At 28.0% G+C, this 27,490-nt stretch overlaps 1 protein-coding gene across 5 annotated transcripts in view; it reads left to right on the top strand.

Moving 5' to 3' along the window:
- The window catches only part of LOC100200189 (early endosome antigen 1), a 105,207-nt gene extending 77,987 nt beyond the window's left edge, over window positions 1-27,220 (top strand). For all 5 annotated transcript variants that reach the window (XM_065818267.1, XM_065818269.1, XM_065818268.1 and 2 more), the window contains 6 exons: window positions 6,514-6,568; window positions 7,310-7,430; window positions 19,997-20,095; window positions 22,614-22,633; window positions 26,691-26,811; window positions 26,984-27,220. In XM_065818267.1, coding sequence (XP_065674339.1) covers window positions 6,514-6,568; window positions 7,310-7,430; window positions 19,997-20,095; window positions 22,614-22,633; window positions 26,691-26,811; window positions 26,984-27,028 — 461 coding nt within the window. In that variant the 3' untranslated portion in view covers window positions 27,029-27,220. The remainder of the gene's footprint in view (window positions 1-6,513; window positions 6,569-7,309; window positions 7,431-19,996; window positions 20,096-22,613; window positions 22,634-26,690; window positions 26,812-26,983) is intronic.
- Window positions 27,221-27,490: the final 270 nt, after the last annotated feature.

Raw genomic sequence — 27,490 nt, forward strand, 5'->3', positions numbered from 1 at the left:
TAATTTTTTTTATTATGTTCAAAATTTCTTTTAAGCACAGAAATTGTAAATATTTTAATAAGACTAATAGTTAAAAAAATCAGTAAACTTTAATTAATTTAAACTGAAGATGATTTATGGTATTCAAAATATGTTTTTTTTATTAACAAAAGAATTTTAATAATGAAAAAACTTGCCTTTTTTAAAAATATGATAAGTGATTCTCTCTCTCTCTCTCTCTCTATCTCTCTCTCTCTCTCCTCTCTCTCTCTCTCTCTCTCTCTCTGTCTCTCTATATCTCTCTCACTCTATATATATATATATATATATATATATATATATATATATATATATATATATATGTATATACTACTGTGATCAAAAAGTAAGGTGAATTTTTAATTTAAACTTCCGGCCTTATTCGAATTGTCTAATCTTTTTTATTTTTAAGTTGGTAGGAATGTCATTAACATTTGCGCCAAATTACATGTCAAACTCATAATTATTTTTTTTTGTTTACGCTTGTTTCTGAAGTACCAAAAGTGCATTCGGCGATTTTCACGATGTCTAATTTTGTTGAGCAAAGAAGTGCTATTAAATTTTGTTTGCGGAATGATATTTCTTCTGCTGAAACGTATCGAATGTTGCAAAAGGCCTTCGGTGAAGAGACTATGTCTCAAAAAAATGTTTACAAGTGGTACAAAGACTTCAAAGAAGGCCGAGAACGTGTTGATGACTTGGAACGCTCCGGACGACCATCGACTTCGATTGATGATCGCCACATCAACAAAATCAAAGAATTGGTGCTTGCAAATCGTCGGTTAACCATTCGAGACCTTGTTGACATGGTTGGAATATCATTTGGGTTGGTGTAAGCGATTTTGAAGGATCATTTGGGCCTCAGAAGACTCAAATCACGTTTGGTGCCGAAATTTCTCAATTTCTTTGAAAAAGAGCGTCTCGTTAAAACGTGTGAAGCAATGCTTTCTGACTATCAAGACGTCTACAAACAAATTATTACTGGCAATGAGACTTGGGTCTACGCATACGACCCTGAAACAACCGACCAATCGAGTGAATACCGTGAAAAAGGCGAGCCAAGACCAAAGCAACCACGTCAAAGTCGCTCAAAAATCAAGGTTATGTTGACTGTTTTCTTTGATTATTGTGGTGTCGTGCACTACGAATTCCTTCCAACTGGCCAAACTGTCAACAAGGAATATTATTTAAGCGTTATGCGACGTTTGCGTGAAGCTATTCGCAAAAAGAAACCGGAATTATGGGCCAATAACTCTTGGATTTTGCACCACGATAATGCGCCTTCGCACACAGCACTGGTTCTTCGTGAGTTTTTCGCCAAAAACTCTACCCATGTTGCTCCACAACCACCGTATTCGCCCGACTTAGCACCGTGTGACTTCTGGCTGTTCCCAAAGCTCAAGAGACCACTCCGGGGAAATCGTTTTGAGTCCATTGAAGAGATCCAACGTGAATCGGCACGCGCATTGAAGGCTATCCCTACCGAGGACTTTTCGGCATGCTTCGAAGACTAGAAAAAACGTTGGCAAAAGTGCATTGGGGCCGGGGGGGGGATTATTTTGAGGGGGACGATACTGATTTAGAAGAATAAATAAAGATTTTTTATTTTATAAAAAAATTTACCTTACTTTTTGATCACAGTAGTATATATATATAGATAGATAGATATAAATATAGATATAGATATATAAAAACCTGTGTCTGTGAAACATGATGGAGTCAAAGTCATGGTATGGGGCTTGCTTCTCATATAATGGTGTTGGCCCTATTTATAAGATTAATGGTATCATGGACCAACATATATATGTTGGCATCCTCAATAATGTCATGGTGCTCTATGCTAATGAAGATATGTTGCTAAAATTGGTCTTCCAACAAGACAACGACCTGAAAGCAAAGGCAAAAAAAGTGGTTTCAGGTCAATGGAGTTGAGGTTATAAGAGTGACCTGCTCAATCACCGACCTAAACCCCATTGAAAACTTATGAGGCAGCGTTAAAAAAGCAGTTTCTGCTGCTAATCCAACTAATCCTCAGCAGTTATGGAAAGCTATTTAACAAAGGGATGTAGGAGGGGAGCCGTGTTCTTGAGGTAGTCTTTCCTCCTTCCCATCTTTCCCAGTTAAAACCAGTGCTGCGACAATGATTTTTAAATATCATTTTAGTTTTGTTCACCTTGTTTAGACTTATCCCAAGGTAAGGAGTCAATTTAAAATAGCTACTTCTTATAAATGGCATTTCTTTGAATACAGTTTAAGTTAGTTTTCAAAACATAATCTTTTAAAGCGTAATTAAAATTATTTTCATTTTGATACCTTTTGCTTTAAAGCAGAGAATTATGGTAAACTTAATGGTTAAATATATATATATATATATATATATATATATATATATATATATATATATATATATATATATATATATATATATATATATATATATATACAGTACTATGAATAAGTTTTAGACCACTTACATTTTTTCAATAATTTCCCGGAAAATTTTTCTCTAATATTTAAGTTTGTAGTTCAAATTATAAACTTATTAAAACACATGTATTTCACACAAAATATGGAACAATTACAAACTTTTTAATGTCAAACTTCATAAAAAACTCTTAATATTTACTATGTCCTCCCTTTGCCGATTAAACATTTCCCGGGCCCAATCTTGTTTTGCATATTTAAGCATATCACACCCTCTTAATCCCAATTTAAGTAGGTGCCGTCAAATAAAAGAAGAGCTGTCATTTTTCTCAGTTGCTGTGTTAATGTCTTTTGCCAGCTCAGTTGATGCTTTTTTTGTATTTCTTAAAGATAGGGTTTTTAAATATTTATTGTCATCTTTTGTTAGCTTAGGAGGTTTACCACTTTTCTTTCTATCGTCAAGGGAGCCAGTTTCTCTGAATTCTGTAACAGCATTCTTCAAATATCCTGTTTTGGATGTAGTTGTTATGACACATCGTTTTAATAAATAAGCAAACGAATCCCTCATGTTTTCTCATCAATTTTGTTTATTTATTCAAAATAATATATTCTTTCAACTTTTCTCATATATTATTAAACTTAAGTACGCTTTAAAAAAATTACATAGGAAAAAAATTGTAAATACATCTAATTATACAAGTGTCTAAAACTTATTCACAGTACTGTATATATATATATATATATATATATATATATATATATATATATATATATATATATATATATATATATATATATATATATATATATATATATATATATATATAAATTAGTAAAAAAACACTTATCTAACCTTTATCTTCTACTTTAAGTTTCACCATTGCTGGATCATCAGGAAGAGAACTCTTCCTGATGTTCCAGCAATGTTAGATAAGTGTTTTTTTACTAATTTATATATATATATATATATATATATATATATATATATATATATATATATATATATATATATATATATATATATATATAAATTAGTAAAAAACACTTATCTAACTTTTTCTTCTACTTGAAGTTTCACCATTGCTGGATCATTAGGAAGAGTTACTAAATCTCAAAAAAAAAAAAAAAAAAAACTCAATTTATAGAAAAAAATATTTTACAGGAAGTTATAAATTATTATAAAAAATTTTTTAATTACTATATTTTTTTGGTTAACGGGAAGTTACAGAAAGTAATTATTAAATAAATTTCTTTGGAATGGGGATAGTTTAATTTGGTCATTTGTTTTTATAATTTTTTAAGAGGTATTCATTTTCGTGCCTACATTTAGAAATTAATTCAGATTTTTTATTTAATAAATTTTCCGGATTTAAATGAGTAATTATTTCAAATTTTTCTTGCAAACATAGCATACATTTTTTGGAAATGTTATTATAGGCAGGGGCAGATTTTAGAATAGACCATTGTAAATTAAAATTTTTGTTTTTTTCTTTTAAATCCCAAATATATTTTGACAGCATAGTCTCTTTTGAATATTTTTTGTGTTTAAACGATTGTTTGTGATTGGCATAACATTTTTTCCATTCGCCCTCGGTTAAGCCAATATATTGTTTATCAGGGTTATTTTTTTACTAATTTATTATTGCTCTGTTCTTTAAGAACGTTGAGCACTCTATTTGTAAAATACACTAACATAATTTACATATACACACACACACACGCACACACACACACACACACACACACACACACACACACACACATAATTAAAAAGTTTGTGTTCATCAAATTAGTTATACTAACTATAGTAATTGTAATAACGTTATAATGTAATCGTTATTTTTATAATCATTAAATTCGAAAGAAAAAAATAATATATATTTAAAATCAATATATATTTAACTCATTTTCATATAAATGGTCAATTTATAAATTAATTCGCAAGTTTAATTTCAAAAGTTGTTAAACTATGGAACACCCTAATATATATATATATATATATATATATATATATATATATATATATATATATATATATATATATATATATATATATATATATTTTAGGGTGTATATATATATAATATTTTATATATATATATATATATATATATATATATATATATATATATATATATATTTATACCCAATATATATATATATATTATATATATATATATATATATATATATATATGTATATATATATATATATATATAAATATTTATATAATATATATATTTATTTATATATGCATATTTATTTATGAATATTTATATAATATATATATATTTATTTATATATTATATTTATTTATTTATAGAATATATATATATATATATATATATATATATATATATATATATATATATATATATATATATCAAGAACAAATTCAGACCTGTTTTGGTCTTTCTCCAGTGGTACCATACCAGTTTCAGTTTCAAATGCAGTAAATAACTAAATTTTCAGTTTATTTTATCTAGTACATTTTTTCTTCAGGACAATAAAATTGATTAAATAGTAATTATATGCTGCAACTCATTTAATGCTTTAAAATGTTATTTGGTTACTAACCAAATGTTAGATTTTAAAAAATTAATTATAACTAATTAAAAACTCAATTTAAAGACAATGGAATGTATAATAAATTTGTTTTTCAAAAGATAAAACAATTTTAAAATATTTATTTAGAGTAATGTTAATTTTTGCTTGTTGGCAATTAAGAGTTTTTTATAGATAACTTTTATTTATAATCAATGAAAAAAATAAAAATTTCAGTATTAATAATATAAAGGCAAATTTAATTTTTTAATGAATGAAGTTTTGATCTTCAGCTTGCTATTTCATTTTATTTCAGAAAAATCAAAAAACAAAATAAAAACTTTTTCAGATAGTTTTGTTTGTCTTTATTTTTTTCTTTCGAATTTAATGATTATAAAAATAACGATTACATTAGAATGTTATTACAATTACTATAGTTATATATATTTATATATATATATATATATATATATATATATATATATATATATATATATATATATATATATATATATATATAAATAAAAGGGTGTTTCATAATTTATCAATTTTTGAAATTAGACTCGCAAATTGGTTTATAAATTGACCATTTATATGAAAATAAGTTTAAGCAAAAAATACATATATATAATTTTTAGGGTCCCTTCCAGTTCGATTTTGGGCAAAAATGTTGGGTGTTTTAAATGCCTGGCGGGGACCTTAAAATTTATCCTATAAAATTTTTTATTCTTTTAAAAAACATATGTTGAATTGAGTATTAATTACATGAAAAGAGCATGTTGAAAAAGTTAAGATACGCCTCTGAGTTATAAAATACGCCACCGAGTTATGAAATTTTTTAACCATTTTTAGACGATTCTGTAGAATAATTTCTTAATTTTTTCAACATGCTTCTTTTATGTAATTAATATTCAATCCCTTAATATTATATATATATTTTTTTTTTTGCTCAAACTTGTTTTCATATAAGTGGTCAGTTTATAAATCAATTCACGATTTCAATTTCATAAATTGATACAATATATAACATCCTAATATATATATATATATATATATATATATATATATATATATATATATATATATATATATATATATATATATATATATATATATATATATATATATATATATATATATATATATATATATATGTACGTATGTATGTCAGGGTGTTAGCTAGCCCAATGGTGCCACGTATAACGCGGAATTCCCAAAGGGTTTAAGATTCCCAAAAGTCAATGACCTTTTTCTTTTCTTTTTTTTTTAGAGTGTTTTTTTAAGTTTTTTAGGACCTTTTCTATAAAATTCCCAACATTTTTTAGAACAACAACAATAAAAATTCCCAATATGGCAAAAACGCGGTATAAAATTTATTTCTGGCTAACACCCTGTATGTATGTATGTATGTATGTATGTATGTATGTATGTATTAACATTATATTGTATAGATATGCTGTAAATATATTAATAAAATTTATTGTTTATTCAAATTTAATATTTTAATTATTTAATAATATGTTTTAGTCTTAGAAGCACGTATTGAAAATTGCAATGATGAAAAAAAAGCTCTCTTGGATAGGTTGTTTTTTTTTTGAGATTAATATTTTTTAGACCGTTGTTTTAGTCAATTTTGATTTTTTTTATTTATACTTACAAGTTTCTTGTGATACTCCAAGGATTGATTGTTCTCTATACAATGAAGGTTCATTGTGTCATCTGTTTGTACATCCTCCTAATCATCATTTGCTTATCTTTCAACTTTATACTTTATGTTTTACTGCCATATGAGTTGTGTTCATAAAGTACAGTGACTATCATATTTTGGGGGCAACATGCATTTGATTGTTTTGATTTTTTGGTACACATGTCCAAAACATTTGTTTACAGTTTCAACAATATAACATATTTAGTTTCTTATTGGCGTATACAAATTTTAGCTTTTATTTTGGCGTGCTCAGCATTTTTCTTCATAGATTAAAGAATTAAGTGCTCTAAAACACTGGAGATGTTGACAGTAGCATATGGTGTTTGTGAGTTAAAAAAATGTTTATATGTGGTATAGGCTTTCCCAAGGTGGCAGAAAAAATAACAGATAAAAAATATTGACACAGTAATCAAAAATGTTTTGAAACTATCAAATCACTAAGTTGTTGAGGATGTTGGCGTATCGGTTGGCTGGTGTCATTTATTTTTTTAAGACGTTTTGGTATGTGTCATTGAAGGTATGAGGAACATACCTCATATAAAACACACCTCATTTTTTTTGTTATGATTTATCAGGTTTTTTGTTAGTAGTTAGTTGTTAACTAATTATTTATAGGATTTTATCAACTGAAGAAAAGTACAAGAAGTGTAAGCAAACATTAAATGAAACAAATAAAAAACTGGAGCAATCAGTTACTGGTTTGCAAGAATTAGGCCAAGAATATCAAAATTTGCAGGTATTTTAAGCTCTTTATTAGTATAACACATATTTCTAAGAGATTTTATTGGTGCTTTTTTTTTGGAACTTTTTTTTTTTTTTTTTTGCTTTAAAATTTATTTATTTTAAATTCTAAACTTTAAATAAAGGTTAAAATATTGAAAAGTTGTATAGGTTTTTATTATTATTATAATATAGTAGTAGTAAATTTTATAATATTATATTATTTAAGGCAATTTTAACAATGCTTTAGTTTATAGTACTAATACCTTTGAAATATTTTTATTTTGTTGTCATAATTAAAAAAAAAAATGACTTTAATTTTGCATTTCTTTGTACTTAATCCCAGTTTAGTCCCAGTTAGCATTATTATTTTCAATTTATACCAATCATTTATTTGTCTTAATTTATTTTAATGATAAATAAAGTTTTTAGACTATATTTTAAACTATATTTTTTAATTATAACAAAAATTATTTATCAAATCTTTTTTGTTATAATTAAAAAGTATAGTTCTAAAAATTCATTATTTTAGGCAGAAAAATATCATAGTTAGGTGTGTGTGTCTGTGTGTGTGTGGAGGGTGGGGGGATGGAGTGGTATTATGAGGAGGAGGGGCGGATTGTAATATATGAAATTTTTTGAAATTGAGTTTGATATATTCAGTAACCAAATTAATACATGTTAACCGCAATAATAACAATAATAAAAAAATATATATGTATATATTAATGTTAAATTATTAATTTGATGAAAAGACTTTTCCAGGAGTCTCTTTGCTGATTTAACAGTTTATCACATCGAAATACGATCTTTAAATGTATTCACAATTGGAGCGTTTACAGTGTGCTGTGTGAGAGAGTTTCAATGGACCGCAACTGTTTGCGAAAAAGTTTGATCTCTCCTCACATCCTCTTATAAATTGATGGTTGAGCTGCTTGTCATGGTCGCGCAGGTTATACACCTCACGCCCAACTAGTTGGTACTGTGGGACCAAAAAGTGAACTTCGTCAATGTTGTTGAAATTCTTGAGTTGTTGGATTTTATCTCCACATAAACGACGTTCTTTGAGAGTGGTAAGTTTGAGTATCTACAGACGCTTTATTTTATCAAAATGGCTGATAGATGATATTGTCTTAGTGACACATTCTTGAACATCCTCAAGTAACTCTGTTTCTAGATACGGGGGCTTGAATGGCAAATTCTAGATGTGGCCGGATATATAGAGTGTGCGCCACAAAGTTAAGTTTCTACTGCGGAAAGCATTTTTGAGCCTTCTTAACATGCGACTGGCTGTGGATGCTGCTTTTTCAACTTGCCCTCTGACTTTCAGGTTGTTTGAGATGAGAATTCCGAGGTCACTTTCAATAGTTGTAGTTGCAATTGTGTGGCGCATACCATCGGCGGTTTCCGTGGAGTACTCATGCGATAAACATTTCTTAGGATGACCTGTATGCATCACCTTACATTTATCTATGTTAAAGTGCATGAGCCAAGTATTTGACCATGTAATTGTGATGTCTAATGCTGACTTTATGATCCCAAGTAATATCTTGTGAACCATACTATCAGGAAGATCGTTTATAAACAAAATGAAAAGTAGTGGTCCTACGACAGAACCTTGAGGAACTCCACTTGTGACGTTCTTCCACTCAGAAACGTGCTCTCCGAGGAATACACATTGCTTACAATCTTTTAGCCACATTTCGATCCAAAGTAGCAGTTTGTTGTAAATGCCGTATGCTTTCAGTTTATGTAGGAGATGTTTGTGCGGGTGTATCGCCTGTGCTTTATCGAATGCTTTAGCAAAATCAGTGTAGATAATATCAGCACTGTAACCTTGGTGTATAGCCTCAGTATATCGCGAGCTTCAAGGAGGTTAGTCAGACATCTCTTTTTATGAAGAAAACCGTGCTGATGCTTGGATATTAGATTGTTTTCCATGCAATGCGTCATAATATGTTTGTGAGCTATTCTTTCCATTACTTTGCATGGTATTGAGGTGAGGGAGACTGGTCAATAATTGTAAGCCTTAAGTTTACTCCCATTCTTAAAGATTAGAGTAATGTTAGATTTTTTCCAAAGGTCCGGTACAGAGCCAAAAAATAAAGATTGTCTAAAGATAGAGTTGAGTGGTATTGCAAATGCTGCTGCACAGTTACGTAAAACACATAGATGGATTTCGTCTACACCAATTGATTTAGTTTCTTCAAGATTGCTTAAATGATTTTTAACGTTTGCAATTGTGAACCAATTTTCATTAATTTTACATGTTGCTTGAGTACGATTGTAAAATGTTGGCGTACTGCCATCAAGTTCAGTTTCAAAGACAGATTGAAAATAGTTATTGAGGGTGGAGCAAATTATGTTTATATCTCTTGTAATAGTGCCATTGTCCTCTTCAATTGAACGAAGAGAACTTTTGAATTCTTGTTTACTTCTGACATATGCTTGCACATTTTTTGTGAAAGATTTTGATTCTTTGATGAGCTTCTCCTTGTGGTCTGTTACCGCCCTATTTATGGTCTTCTTTACTAATTTGCAAGCAAGTTTATATTTTGCTCAAAGGGCCTCATGTGTTTCGCGACCAGCTGCAATATATTTACCCTAGAGTTTCTCTTTTTTTCGAATAGTTTCAAGTGCTTCTGGCGTAATCCACAACGGTTGATTTTTAATAGAACGGTGAAGTTATTGTTGGAATGAATTTAATGACTGCTTCATTGTAGTTTTTAACTAGAATCTGGTAATTTTCAGGCACAAAGCTTCCATTGAATGTTTTTATCCAATCTAAAGATGCTATGCAGGTTGATAAGGAATTGTAATCAGCTTTGTTGATTACAATTCTTTATCAGATAAATTGTTTTTTCATCGGAATAGTTGTTGTGTTGTGCCCCGTCAAAGCAAAGAGTCCGTGTATCATGCAATGATACTCCTTGTGTATCGCCTAGATGGTTTACTCACATGACCTCCTGGTGTATTGCCTAGATGATCTGCTCTAGTGATATTTATGGAGCTGTCTGGTTTGTCTGAGATTATTAGGTCAAGCGTGCTACTAAAAAGGACATCCCTATGCTAGCGATATGTTGGAAATGTAACCAGCTGCGTAAGATGGCACTCAAGTCATTGAGTTACTGTAGAAATTAAATTAATTAGATAAAAATCAACTAAAAAGGTTAAAAATACTTTATGAGGAGTAAGCGGAACTGATTCACAATATCGCTGATGATGTTTAGTGAGTGGGCTTTTTAATTTTAGTTCGTATTTAAAACAGAAAAAAGTAACCTTAAGTATAACGAATTTGTAAGAATATATATATATATGTATATATGTATGTCCAAATAGCAAACACCTATTTGATTTTTTCTATAGTTACATATCAAAAACAAAACATTTTTTGGGTGTAGATTGACTTTTGAAATTAGTTTTGCCAGTTGTTCTGGCCTTAGACACAGGTGCAGGCTTGGTCGGGAAGCGGGAGCAATTGCTCTCGATAACTGACCACGGGAATAATATTTAGTTGCGAAAAGCTGGCCAGATTTTTTAGTCGTTTTGAGAACAATTCAAAAAAAGCGCAAAAAAGATTAATTGGACCGATGAGAGACAATTACCTAAAAAAATAAACTAGTAAAAGAAAATAACTTCTAACGTGAAAAAAATTAAAGCAAAATAAATTACATTTAGAACAAATATTTTCGAAACATCCCTCTTTTATAATTTTTTTATCAAATTAAGCGACATTTTTTATATAAAGTAACATCTTACATTTGCTTAATAAGGAAACAAATGTTCTTTTATTTATTAAAGAGTTTAATATGATTTTTATTTATATACTTGTGTCTTACTTCCAGTGCTGGATTAGGGAGGGTTGGGATTAAAGGGGGCTATAACCCTGGGCCCCAGAATGTTACGGGCCCCGAAATAGTCAAAAGACTTTTTTTATCATTTTTACGCTCTGGCACATAAAAAGGCCTCCCTTTTTAAAAATAGCCCCCAGCCCCAAAAAGTCTAACAAGATTCTAATAAAACTAACGCTAGCTTTAGTTTTATTTAAGCTAAATTATTTTATAAATAAAAAAGTTAATTTTTTTAATAACAATTTTATGTTTCGCATGAAAATTTTAACGCATTTGAAGCAATTCTTCTTAGATGAACAAATCAAATAATTAAATCATTGAGTTACTGTAGAAATTAAATTAATTAGATAAAAATCAACTAAAAAGGTTAAAAATACTTTATGAGGAGTAAGCCGAACTGATTCACAATATCGCTGATGATGTTTAGTGAGTGGGCTTTTTAATTTTAATTCGTATTTAAAACAGAAAAAAGTATAACGAGTTTGTAAGAATGACAACTGAAGCGAAAATATTTAGAGCTAGTAAACCAATATCTAAGAACTTCAAAACTTTCCTTTATATTTAATAACTTTCTCTTTCTCTCTCTCTCTCTCTTAAATATATATATATATATAAATATATATATATATATGTATGTAAATATATATGTATAAATATATATATATATATATATATATATATATATATATATATATATATATATATATATATATATATATATATATACATATATATATATATATATATATATATTAATATATATTAGGGTGTTTCATATTTTATCAATTTTTGAAATCGAACTTGCGAATCGATTTATAAATTGACTATTTGTATAAAAATTAGTTTGAGCAAAAAAAAAATTTGATTTTTAGGGTCCCCGCTAGTTCGATTTTGGGCTAAAATTTTCGGGTGTTTTAAACGCCTGGCGGGGACCTTAAAATTTATCTTTTTTTTTTTTAAATGTTATATGTTGGATTGAATGTTTATCACATAAAAGGAGCATGTCAAAAAAATAAAGAAATTAGTTTACATAATAGTTTGAAATTGGTGAAAAATCCAAATTTTCTTTCACAAAAACCTATTTTATTACTCGGTGGCGTGTAAAAAACTTTTTTTATACCCTAATAAACTGTTTCCAAACTCGGAAAAAACTATAATTTGAATAGTTTTTTTATTAGTGTTAAATGAAGTCTAAAAAAAATAATAATTGGATCCATGGAGTAACATGCCCCGAACACTAACCTTAATGGCCCCTACTTAATAAACATTAGAGAGCAATAAATTGAAAATCCCGAAATTTGATCGGAAAATATTTTTAGAAAATGTATATACCAAGGTACTTAAATAATAATTTAAAATTTAACAACTACTTTCCAATGCGAAGACAAAGTATTTAAACTAAATTTGCGTTACTAATAATAAGTGCTTTAATATTTTTTTAAATAATATTCAAAATGGCTAAAATTACGAGACTAAAAGCTAGAGCTTATTTATTTGAAGAAAGCCTGATAGAAAACTTAACTCAGATAACTTTTGCAACAAATAAAGAATTAATTCTTAACTTTCAGTTTAAAAGATCTAGTAACAAGTTAACTCCATCGAAAAGGTTTATTGGTTGTACTGATGGGCCCGATAAATTCGCAAAGTGCTCCGGACTTGTCAATTGCCCTGACAACTGTATTCTTTTTGCAGTAAAAAAACCATGGTTAGACGGAGGTTATAAAGATGGATTATTAACGGATAAATCTATAAGGTAAGTTTTATAATTTCAATTTATAATAAAATAGTTATTATAAATTTGTATAATCATTCGAACTTAATAAGCTAGTAGATGATTAAGGTTTTTTTGTAGTACCACTGCAACTAATTTTTTTAGTTGTTATTACGTGTGGATTATAGCTTAATAATGCAAAATATAAGGTGCATCTTAAAGTTAATATTTCTATTTTATTTAATGTATTATCTTAATTTTTTCAGGAATAATATTACTCGTTTAATCGATAGTTGGGAGACATTAAAGAAAAGTAAGAATAAAGACTCTAAAGCAGCAGAGAAATCTAGGGAAGAATTCAAAAAGAAGGGGGAGCAGGTATTTTGGATTGGTAAAGATAATATTAAGGAAATCTTAAAAAAAAGAGCCTTGATAAACTTTCATACTATGTTGATATCCAATTTTTAAAAGACCAAAAGTCCAGTCGTCTAATGAATTTGGGGAGCAAAGACATGAGATATAAAACGGTAAATAAAGATAAGAAGCCTTTAAAAAGTTGTAATATTAAACAGTTACCCCAAATAGACGAATCAACTACAGATCTAGAGCTTCTCTCAGATATCAGTGACGTGAGTACAGAATCAGATATTTCTTTTGATTTATCGCAACCTGGCCCAAGTAACGCAAAACAAGAGTTAAGGAAAGGTTTTGTTAAAGATATTGCCATGACATCAGTCTCAAAAAATATTTCATCAAGAGATCTAGTGCATGTATGTACGGATTTAATCGTAAGTTCAGGCTGAAATGTGGCTGATTTTTCAGTGTCTCATTCAACTATTTGGCGAGCTCAAAAAAAATCTATTCGGAAAATTGCTGAACAATATAAGAAAAATGTAAAAATTGCTACCGCTAAAGCTACTTTTCCCATAATAGCACATTTTGATGGAAAAATTATCGAAGACATCACAGAAGGTGTAAAATCAAAAAGAGATCGGTTTGCGGTCTCGGTAAATATTGATGGTAAAATGCAGGGGCGTGGTGGCTCTAAAAAGCCCATGCGGGATTTTTATTAAAAGGCCTATATATGTGGGATTTTACCATATATGCTTTATGTAAAGGCCCATACGAAAATATATATATATATATATATATATATATATATATATATATATATATATATATATATATATATATATATATATATATATATATATATACTAGCTGGAGTTACCCGGCGTTGCCCGGGCCAATATTTAAACTGGCTTACCTGATATCTGTACACAAAAATGGGCCCATTTTTGGGCCCCCTGACCCCGGGGGTTGGGATACGGGGTCAAAACCCAGCTAAGAACCTTCTCCCCCTCGAGGACTACCCCCATGCCAAATTTCATCGAGATCGGTCCGGCGGTTTGGATTTCTATAGAGAACAAACAAACACACACACAAACACACATTGCCCTTTATATATATTAAGATATATATATATATATATATATATATATATATATATATATATATATATATATATATATATATATATATATATATATATATATATATATATATTTATATATATAATAACTGACCTTATTCTAATAAATCATTAATACAAACCAAAAAGTTGAGATAATACTAATTGTAATTAATAATATTGTTTGTAATACTTAAAAATAAAAAATGGTAATTACGCGATGCAGCGACCACGTTTATGTTTTGATTTTCTTAAAACACAACTTTACCGCAAGCAAATACGATTAGTATTTTATTGTTCGAAAAACATAGCCTAACACAAAATTAAAAATCAAAGATTTTAATTTTTTTATTACTATATAATGATATTTATTTTATTGTACAATAATATAAATTTTTTTAAATTATATATAATTTTTTTTCTAAAATAAATATCGAAAATCTTGAAAATTAAGAAATTCTTTTTATTTTATGAGAAAGTTCTTTTTAGTTTATGCTTTTGTTTAATTCGGTGTTTTACCTTTTTTTAACATTTTAGGATAAACTCGCAACAACTAAAATGCCGCTCTAAAAATGGTGCCGTTATTGACATAGTTTAAACATAAAAGTTTTTATAATGCAGTTTCATTTAGCAGTTCATCATCCTTTTTTAAATCTGTCTGAGGACAGGGTATTGCGGGGTGATTTCTTTATTTACATACAATAATATAAACTGTATAAAAATAAAAAACTTTATTTATTATTAAAGAAGTTTATATTTGTTTCGAAAGGTTACAAAAATGCAAAACATGAGTTCGATCCTTATTTATATAAAACTTAATTTAAAATTTAACACCAAAATATTTTTTATAAATTAATTAAAACGCAGTACAATTACTATATAGTAATTGTATTGCGGTTTAATTCATTTAAGAAAAATGTTTTGGGGTTAAATTTTAAATTAAATTAATTTAAGTAATAATAATAATAATAGCTATTACTATTGTTGGGTCTGCGGACTTTCTTAAATTTATTTTGTCAACATTACGATCGTTAAAAACCGATTATGGGTTCATTATTTTTCTCATGAAAAAAATATCATAATACGTTTTAAAACATCTACTTTTTTCAGAGCAATATTATTATTATGCAAAATGCTAATATAATTGCGCTCAAAGTTAAAATCAAGTTTGAAATCAAGTGATTAATAAAATTTAATTTGTGCTAACATAAATATTTTAAATGATTCTGGAATTTCTTTAAAATGTAGAAAAAATTAAAATTTGCCAAAAGGCCCATATTTAGATGAAAAAGTGAAAAGCCCATGCGGGAATCCCGCTTAGCCTCTGGGGCCACCACGCCTCTGGTAAAATGAAGCTCCTTGGCATTCCAGCAATTGATCGTGGTACTGGACAAGCTCAATAGGATGCTTTAGTTAAAATACTGGATGAGTATGGAATATGTGATGACGTGAAAGGTTTATGTTTTGATACAACAGCTACAAATACAGGAAGACTTTCTGGTACAAATGTCAGGTTTAGTCATAAACAAAACTCAATTCTACTAGAGCTGGCTTGCAGGAGGCATGTTTATGAGTTACATCTAAAACACTTCTGTGAAAGACAGTGCAGTGGAAAAACTAAATCTCCAGAAAACCTAATGTTTAAACGGTTCCAATTAAACTGGAATGACATTAAAAGTAGCATTGACTCTTCAAAGTTTGTAAAATATGACACTCAATCTATTGCTACCACTTTCTTAGAAATCCATAAACTCGATGCTGTAAAATATTGCAAGATTGCTCTAAAAAAAAACACTTTTCCCAGAGGAGACTACAAGGAGTTATTGAAACTAACCCTAATGTACTTATGCCCTGAAAGAGATTTTAAAATTCAAGCTCCAGGGTGCGTGTCTCATGCACGTTTTATGTCCAAAGCTATTTATTATCTCAAGATTCGGATATTGAGTTTGCAACTGTCTTATGAATTGACAGACGATCAAAAGAACGAAGTGCAGTCTACTGCTGAGTTTATCTCAATCTTTTATACCGCCTGGTTTTTAAAAACCTCTTTACCTTACGCTGCGCCTTACCAAGATATAAAAGCCTATTGGCAAATGACAAAATATAGAGGTTACGTAGAACAATATGTTCAGAATTCTGAAACAATTTTAAATGGAATTGATGCCACAATGGTTTCAATGGAATCACATTTATGGTACCTTGATGAAACTTTAATTCCGCTGGCTCTTCTAGACCAAGGTATTTCTGTTGCAGAGAGAGAAGAAGTTGCAAAAATGGTCTTTTCGAAACCAGTTCCTGAATTTTTTTGGCATTCCGAAAAATTAAATTTGTTAAAAACTCTTAACTTTAACCTAGAAAAACCACCAAGTATTGCCCAACTAGTGGGAGAAAACTCTTGGTTCATATTTAGTTTGTTAAACCTTACTAAGCTAAATGATAAACTTTGGTTAAACAGCCCGGCACCACTATGGGAGTATATTGAACAGTTTAAGATTTTTTCCCAGTTTGTTTCCAACCTTGCAGTGGTTAATGACGTTTCTGAAAGATCTATTAAAGTTGTATCAGACTTTGTAAATAACGTTCACAATGAAGACGATCGTCAGGACTTACTGCTAGCTATTCACCAAAGGAGAGAAAACCTTAACAAGGCAAAGACTAAAGAAGATTTGCAATTAGCATATCAAGCAATTGCAAAATAGATAATATAGTTTTTAAATGATGACTTTTATTTAATGATGTAATATTGATTTGTAAATATGTATTTTTTATTTAATTATACTTAAACATATCATTCTTTTTTATTTTTTATTTTTTACAAAACCAAAAAAAACTTTGCAACAATACCAAGAAAATCATTTAAAGTTGAAAAGCTACCATATACTTTCTAATCTTGACGCAATAAAACTAATAACAACAATACCACTTTTAACAATGTTGCAGTAAGTTCATTAAGTCTTTTTTATTATAAAAATAACTAAAATAAACAATTGTTATTAGGCTATTAAGGTTAGCGTAAGGGTTAGGTTACCTCGAAGGATAAAAGAAATTTTTTTTTAGACCTGTATATACCTCATTTGACACTATTATTAAAAAAATCTAGGTTATTGATTTTTCCGCGTCTGGAAACAGTTTATTAGAAAATCAAAAATGTTTTTTATACGCGATTGAGTGATAAAATAGATTTTTAAGATGGAAAATTTGGATTTTTCACCAATTTTAAAAGATTCTGTAGACTAATTTCTTAATTTTTTCAACATGCTCCATTTATGTGATTAATATTCAATCCAACATATAACATTTAAAAGAATAAAAAAAAAATTTCGATAAATTTTAAGGTCCCCGCCAGGCCTTTAAAACACCCATCATTTTTGGCCCAAAATCAAACTGGCGGCAACCCTAAAAATTAGTTTTTTTTTTTTTTTTTGCTCAAACTTATTTTTATACAAATAGTCAATTTATAAATCGATTCGCGAGTTTGATTTCGAAAATTGATAATATATGAAACACCCTAATATATATATATATATATATATATATATATATATATATATATATATATATATATATATATTTATATATATATATATTTATATATGTATGTCCAAATAGCAAACACCTATTTGATTTTTTTTAAAAAAGATTTATCAAGTAATGTGATGTAATAAGAAATTTAGTTAAAAATATACATACTTTTTAAAGAAAAATAAGAATATACTAATTAAAATTAATAATACATAATAAACATTCAAAAATTTTGACCATTTCAAGAATATATATTTAAACATTTATTTTTGTAAACAAATAATATTAAGATTTACGGCTTTGCAGATGTGGCTCCGAGAATGAGCCATAGTATTAAAGTAATAGTTCGTTTGATATCCTTATAACAATTATTGCTAGAAATATATATACACAACAAATTTCTAATAATACAATTTTTAAAACAATTCAACAGAAAACTCAAGAACTTTATTTCGCTTAGTCAGCGTATTTTTTGAACTAATAGAATTCGTTTGTTCGTAGATTTGGCAGGTTTTTAGTGTTTGCAAATATTCTTTTTATTCTTCCGCACCAAGAATTTTGAGAACATTCAAGTTTATAAATGTTTCCATGTATGTCCGTAAAACAAAAATTTTTTTTCAGACATACATAAACTTAAATATTCTCAAAACGACTACAAAACCTGTCCAGTTTTTCGCAACTAAATGTTATTTCCGTGGTCAGTAATCAAGAGCGATCGCTCCCGCTTCCCGACCAAGCCTGAGGTGCCATTAGTGTTAGTTTATGTAGATTATCCACATCCTATCTCTAGTAAAGATATGGTCCAGCCATTTAAATGTGCTAAGAAACAGGTAGTCAGATCTCATTTTAATATCTGTTTAAAAGCTTCAAATTCAATTCGATTAGTCTGCTGGATCTAGTTTGGTTTTGCAACATCTTGTTATTAAAGCATTGAAAACCAAAGTTTGTTGTCACTTCAGACTCTGAATCTTGACCTATTTATTGTTTATTTATTATGTGTGACCTCAGCTGTGAGTGACCCTACTAAACCCATAAAACAAGCAGTGCCATACATAGTCTTCAACATTGTTAGTTTTTTGCAATACAAAAGTTGCAATTTTGAAATTTTAATTGGCTTGATAGGCCAATTCATGCCTTGTATATACTCAAATCAAGAAAATTTCTCAAAGCCTCCAGAACTTTCTAAGAATTTTCAGAAAAATTTCTTATTACTTTTTGCCAGCCCAATAAGTTGCAAAGAATGGAAACATGATATTTTAAACTGAAGTAGGAAAAAAACTTTCAATAGATTATCCTATTTTTTACTTTATATATTATTTATAGAATATTGAATTAAATGATTCATAACGCTTAATATCTAAAATTTTCACTAGAAAATTAAAACCACATCAACAAAACATTCACATCAACAAACAGTATTTTAACAGTAGTATTTTAACCATGTTTTTTATGTTTTTCAACCAATTTTATAATTGATTTAAATTCAATTCGCAGAAAGTAAAAATCATTCAAAAAGATGTAGTCTTCTACATTCAAGATGTAATGAATCTTTTAAAAGATCAAAAAGTTTTAGAAATAACAACTTAATTATAAACAAGTTATGTTTTAAATACTCTAAGTAAATTTAAGTAAACAATAAAATTAGTTTATATAAATTATGTTAATTATATTAAATTAAGTTGCCTGTATGTAACTAAATAAGATTAATATAAGTATAAAATTAATTAAACTGTTATTTTGTTTAAAAATTATTAATTGAAAGATAGACAATTAACTTTATTGTAACATTCTATATAATTTCATTGTAATAGAAAAAGTTTTTATTATTAGATAATATATTTAGCTTTTTTTAAACTACTTAAAGTTATGAATACAAAAAATAAAAGTGAAAATCATATTTGAAACACACTGCAATCACTCAACAGCAAATTTTGGGCAAAATTTTGGTGGCACTAAATTCTAAAAACATATGAACATTGTTAATATTTTATTTTTTTATTTTTTATCAAAATAATTTTTTTTGCTAGGTTCGTCAGGTCATGCTGTCCAACAGACAATGGGCAGATGATAGCTTTGTTACCAGTTGCAAGAAATGTAATAAACAGTTCAATTTAACCACAAGAAAAGTATATTTTTTTATTATATATAATTTTTTTTTAGTAAATATGTTTTTTCATAACTGATGATTTTGATAGTCATTCATGATATTTTTCAGGGGCATAATGGATTTTTTTAATAGTATAATGGATGCTTTTCAGGAGCATAGTAGATGTTTTTCAGTAGCATAATGGATGTTATTTAGTGGTATTATGGAGTTTTTTGATAGTAAATAAATAAATAAAAGCATTTTTTTTTTATAATAAGGTTTAATATTTGCTAAAGACTTGACTATTTTCTATGGTTGCAAAAAGTTACTTAAATGGTCTCTGACCAGTTTAATCACATTTAAGTCTTTTTTGAGTGTTTTGAGATAAATTCAAAAAAAAAAAAATTAGAAGCAAAACAAAATGGCAGATAAGTAGGACTCCAGGACCAGTAACAGAGAAATAGCACATTCATAAATTTGGAGAATTTTCTCTGAAAAACTCTAAGAACATTTACAGTTTTAGAAACAAAGTTGATATCCTGCATCATCCACAATCTAAAAATAAGAAAAAAAACTGTTGAGCACAAAGACAGTATTTATCTTTTCAACCCAGACCCAACTTTAGAATAATTTATTGTAAACTTACAAATATCTTTATTGAAAAACATTGATGTTTATGCAGTTTTTTTAGGAAACTTATGTCAGGCTGAGATTTGGGCTTGGAAAAGAAAGAATTAGTTAAGCTCTGATTGATTAGCTAAATGTATATAAAAATAAACTAATGGAATAGTCCAGATCTATTATATGTTTTAGCTAATTAAAAGAATTTTGCTACAAAAAGTTCTAAACAAAGCTTTTTTAAAATTTGTTGAATGTTAAAAAGATGATAAGCTTGCAAAAACATGGGAAATATTTTAATACTATTTGCAAAAAAAAAAATTTTTTAATGTTATATTTAATACTCTTAAAGATTTTACCTGATACACTATAAGAGGAGAAATTATGGAGAAGACCAGCATGCTAAATTTTATCAGAGACTTTAGAAATGTCAAGAGTGATAGCCTTAACCTCTCCACATCTGTCTAATGCACGATAAAACCTATCGGTTATTATTGTTAACAAATCAACAGTAGAACAAGAAGATTGAAATCCATATTGATGATCAGAAAGTAAGCTTTTCAAGATGAGAAATTCAAGATTAAGTGTTTATTAATTAAAGGTTAAAAAATCTTGCTTATGATATGAAGAAGAATAATAGGACAGTAGTTAGACAAGTCAGATTGCTGTCCAGAATTTTTGAAAATTGTGATAAAAGATGCCGCTTTCCAGCAAGCTGGAAAGCAAGACTGATAAACACTTGTTAAATAGTTTTAAAAGAATAGACAACAGTTCCAGAGAACACTTCTGAAAAACTATAACAGGTATGTAGTCCAGACCACAAGCTGTGGAAGAGTCTATGCAGCAAGTTACTTTAGATACAGAAACTGGAGTTGTACGAATGTCAAGCAATGCATCAACTTATTTATTGACTATATCAGGTCGGGTGTGATTAGTGGAATCAAGAGATGAGAATAATAAAAAGTTCTTTGCAAACAATTCAGCTTTGTCTTTAGGTGCGGTAACAAAATTTGAACTATGCAAGAGAGAAGGAATAATAAATTTGTCCTTGTTATAGACACTGTTAAAGATTCTTTAAAAGTCTTTGGAGCCTAATTTTTTAGATTAAATACAAGATTTTGTGACCTGAGAATAGTGGACTTTGGCATTAGACAAAACCTTTTTTACAATGGTTTCTGGCAAATTCATAGTTAGGGATATTTCGAAGTTTTGTTGTTGTTATTGTTTTTTTTATTTTGCTATATTTGGTATTTTTACTGATATTATATTTTTGTTATGTTCAATACCATATTTAAATACAGTTTTTTTTTTACGGTGACATCCTAATGCAATATTGTCATAAAACTATCCTTATGCAATATTGTCATAGAAATTGGTTTAAATATTTTGTTCAGCTCTTTATTATATGATTTAAATACGCTTTAGACAATGTCTATTTTTTTACTTTTTTTTTTTTTTTTGTAAAAGACATGGGTCAAAAATTCATAAAGTCTTAAAACAGTATTGTTAAGGGATGGTGTTTTTCTATTTATTAATATAATCTTCTTCTAAAGCAGTCATTTCAACAATTTTTTAAATTTTTGATGCTGCTATTGTCTGTGTTACTTCTGTTGCCATTGCTCTGCATTTTTCTGTAATAAAAAAAGCAAAGGTTGATCAATAAACAAAACTGCTTTAAAATTATTTTGACAAATATCTTTTGCCAAAATAATTTTCTGATAATAATATTTATATGATAACTTAATAGTGCCTGGTTAACACTATTAAGTTATCATATAAATATTTTATTGGCACCACCTTGTGATTAGACCCTGGACTTTTTGACCCATGTGTTAATATATAGAAATTCAGTTGTTACTTTTTTTTTTTTAAAGACCAACACTTTTTTGTTGTAACAGTAATAAATTTAAATAAATTAATTTTTTCCTTTTTTTTACTAGCATCATTGCAGGCATTGTGGGTAAGAATAATTTTTTTGAAAAAACTTTTGTATGTGTTTTATTAACAAAGTATCATATATAATATAATATTAAGTGTGTTGTTATAAAATGTTGTGTATATAAAATTAGTCATTATTTAAAAAAATATATCCTCAATAATCGGTTTAAAATGGAGATTACACAATAATGTAATTGCATAATATAAGGTATTTTACATGTTTCAGCAAATACAACTTATGAATACCCACGGCTCTAATTACACAGCCTGATTTGTTACATTTTCCATACAAAAACAAAAAGAACAGTTTTTTTACAGCTTATATCTAAAAAGAGTTCTGGATAATGATTTGTGTTAGCACTATAAATGTTTTGTTCGTGTTTTATTAAAATGATTAGATAATGCTTTGATTTTCTTTGAGTACTTACATTAAGTAACATAATCAGTTAGCATATTACATGAGTATTTTTTAGCATATTACATGAGCATAAATCAGTCGGCATATTACATGAGTATATTACTTTGAGTACTTACATTATGTTATACTGAATTTTTTGCTAGCTGATAGCCTGTTACAGTTTATTCCAATAACACAACTGAAGATAGCAAATAGATAATAACAGAAGATAACTGAGATAACTGAGATAGGCTTTCAGACAGCTATATATAGCATTAGAATAGCATTACATGTTGCAAACATGTAGTATTAATGGTTATGTATACATATCTGAATGGTTGGTACTCAGCGTGGCTGCGGAGTCACGACATTTTTAGTGGAGTCGGAGTCGCTAAACAAAATCTCCGACTCCAATAGTAAAACTTCTCGGTATTGCATGTGCATGTACAAAATATTCAATTGTATTCATATTAAACCTTCAAAGATCTTTTCATAAATTTGGCACAAAAAAAATAATTTAATTATCGCATAATTTTTTTCAAAAATTTTGCATTGGAGTTGAAGTCATACTCTGGTAAAAAATCGTGTTCTTTGGAGTAAAAAGTTGTACTCTTTAGAGTCAGAGTCGTAAAATTTCAATGATTGGAGTCAGAGTCAGTACTTTTTTTTAAGACTCCACACCCCTGGTACTCAGAATAACATTACTTTTTGTAAAGACTATCTACAAATCTTTAGTGGAAATCAAATGTTTGCTATTTTGTATTTATTATAATTGTAATTAACCTGATCTTTCTTTATTCAATCAATTATTACTTTCTGCAAATTATTAATAAAAAAATATTTAAAACATCACAAGATCCATATTTGATTTTCAACTCTTGGTGATTGTCACAAGTAAAATCAATACTGCTACAATAAATTTTTAAAGTTTGTTCTGCAAAACTTTAATTGAAAATGAATAACTGCAATGTTTGATTAGCATAGAAGAAATATTATCTAGAATATTAAAAAGATGACAAATAAAATCAAACAGAGGTTGACTTGAACATATAAGTCCACCCTGGATAATATATTCAGGCTATTTGTTATTCAGAATATCATGGTCTGTAAAAACCATTTTTTAATCACAAGTTTAACATTCAAATCTTTTTTTCGATTTTTTTGCAGCATAACCTGCTACAGTAGCAGCAACATCCATGTTATCTTCAGAAAGCTGGCTCACTAATATATCTGTAGACAAAAGTGCAATATTTTGCATAATGTTTTCTAAATTAGAATTATCAAATGTTTGATTAACATTTTTTTCCCATGAATAAATATCTTCTTTTAGCAGACTTATTACTGCCAAAATCTTTTCACTATTGCATACTTCTAAAAGACTCGCAAGAAATCTACCAACACTCATTAATCTCTATACTTATTAAAACATAACTCTAAAGGATCACTTTGTAACCAGGAAGTAAGGACAAACATATAGCCTTCTTCTAGCAAATCATCAGAGATGCAGTTGCTCATAGTCTTGGAATAAGAGCAAGTGAAGTTTGTTTGAATCTTCACCAACATATTTAATGGAACAGAATAATGAGGTCTGCCTTGAGGAGAATAGTATTTTATTGCATTAAACTCTGTCAAAATTGAATTCAAAATCATTCAAGTAAAGAAATAATGAAGATCTTAATGCTTTATCACCATTTATAGGTAAAAATATAGATAAAGGATTAAGATCTTCGTTAACAGTTACTGACTCAAACACAGTGGGTATGCCTGATTTTTTATCAAAATAAAGTTTATAGTAAACAACACTATCTTAAATGTAAATTCTGTTAGAGAATGCTGTTCTGCTAACGAATCAAGATTAATTGTTTTTTCAATATTTTGAAAATCTCTTTACTCATCTCTTCCTAAATACCTCGAAGTTGGTTTTTTTTCGGGGCAACTTTAAAGTTGATGAACTTGTTATTTGTGTGAATAGTTAGAACATGTTAAAGATTCTATTTCAAGGTGCATCTTTTTCTATATTTAATAAATTTATCCTCAAAATTGTTAACGCATGTAGATAAGTATTTACATGGAACCCAATCTTTTTCATTTACAAAATATATCTATCGGTCTCGGAAATTGCTTTTTCAATAAAATGAAGGGCAAACTTTTTTGGCCCAGTAGAGTAACCAGTTTTACAATTTGTGACAACACATTTGTTAACCATTTTGTAACTAAAAAGATTTTAAAAATTACAATAATATTTAGATCTCTTATATTTATTATTGGAATTATCTCCACTTGAGTAACAATGTGTAAAAATAGTTTGACTAAATACACTAAACATGATAGACTGTCAGTGTGTCATTATTTCACTTTCTAACAGAATATAATGAAGCAAGCAATAAGCCAGAATATAATCAGATATATATATATATATATATATATATATATATATATATATATATATATATATATATATATATATATATATATATATATATATATATATATATATATATATATATATATATATATATATTATATGACTATGTAAGCATACACCAAACTATATAATCATTGATAGAACCAACTATAATAATATATAATTTTTATAACCAACTATAATTGTTATATTTTAATTGTTAAATATTATCAATCCTTTCAAATATAATGGGAAAAAAAAAGGAAGCCGTAAAAAAACTGGCTTCTTAATTTTTTACGGAAAATGCATAATATCGGGCCGTGTAATTATAGTAGGCCATTTAATACTAGAAACGAGCTGTGGGGGTATGATCATTAAACATAAAATCTGAAGCACTAGAAACATGTATGATGAAATTTTTCTGTGCTTCTTAAAGCTTGAGGGGTTTTGAGGCAGTTAGTTTTATCTCCAGCAATTGCTTTGTAAAGATGTTTAACATTTCAAGGATATGATCTCATCATAATAGCCACAAAAAAGGTTTTTTAAATACTCTTTTTAATATTATATTTGCTCCCTTATTCACCCCTTCGATAATATATTTGCACTCTATTTCCTGCTAGTGTTTGTGGCTGTAGTATAAGTGCACTCAACAAATACTTGGTTTGGAACCATCTATTATATTCCAAGAGGTGCTGGTTACAAAAGTCTGATGAAAATGTTGTCCTTACACTTGGAAAAGACAATGAACTGTATTCTTATAAATCATTTTGCTAATTTAACAAAAATCTTTCAAGTTCAACTTTCATAAGCATTTTATTTAATTTTTTTTTTTTTAGTGTTAACACTTAAAAACAATAAAAACTGTAGCAACTTTTAAATCAAGAAAAAGCGTTACTGAATTTCAGGGATTATCTATTTCTTGAATTCCGGATATTTTTCTTAACTTTTAGTTTTTCCGGATATTCAAACTATTTTCCATACGTGTAAGTTTAGGTATAAATTTTTGTAATATATTTGTTTATTAAGCTTTTTCACTTATCTCTCATACAAAAATTATAAAAAGTTTGGGGAAAAAATTTGAAACAACTTAGCTAAAAGCAAATTTAAGAGAAAAATATATTCCGGATGTTTTACGCAAACAATTTTCCGGATTTTTAAATTTTGAGCTGGATAATAATGGAACTTGCTTTTCTTTTGTTTGATGTTAAAAGTATGTAATACTTTTTAATCTTTACGTTTTATACATTTGAAATATATTAACAACAAATATCTGAATAGCATGGTCTTCTGCGGAACTTGTTCGCAATACTCCGCGGTGATTGCTTCTAATAAAAATCCTGTACGGGTCTGTGAAACATGCTCAATCGAACTTGGTGATATACGAGGAACAAATGTCAGGGTAAAAGTTTTTTGTTTTTCTTTGAAGTTATTAAATCGAGACTTATTGTATTCTTATTTATATTTATTGTATTATTATTTATCTTTATTATATTATCATTGTGAAATTAAATTATACTTGAAAGTTATTAAAATTAAATTATTGTGAAAAATGTTTTATTTATAAACTTTAGAGAATTTCAAGTTCGTCCATAAACTCTGCACAATCTTACCGGTAATCGAATCTGTAATGAGGTCGCATTTAGTTCTGTTTCAATTTTAAAATGTCTGATTACTTTTTAGTAGTTAAACAGCAAAATAGATAAAGTTTTGTAATGAAGTTTGGTTTCTTCAAATTGATATTGTCTCGGTGTACGCACATTCGTACTAATGTTATATAAACTACATATCGTCATGGTCATTTCGCAATCGCCTAAGTCATGTTTTCATGTTTTGAAAAAATTAAACAAAATTGATTAGCTTTGCTATTTCTTCTGTTACATTAGTTTTTGTGACATGTTTTAACTCAAACCCTTTTGAATAATCACATAAAATAACTAGCGTGTTATTATTATTATTTATTGTGTAATAGAAGACTGTTTAGACTATACAATCCATTATTGTGTAATAGGAGACTGTTTAAAATAGGAGACTGTTTAGACTATACAATTCATTAACTCAAAACACTCCAAAAATGACTT

The sequence above is a fragment of the Hydra vulgaris genome, chromosome 14, assembly GCF_038396675.1.
Source record: "Hydra vulgaris chromosome 14, alternate assembly HydraT2T_AEP".
Lineage (NCBI taxonomy): Eukaryota > Metazoa > Cnidaria > Hydrozoa > Anthoathecata > Hydridae > Hydra > Hydra vulgaris.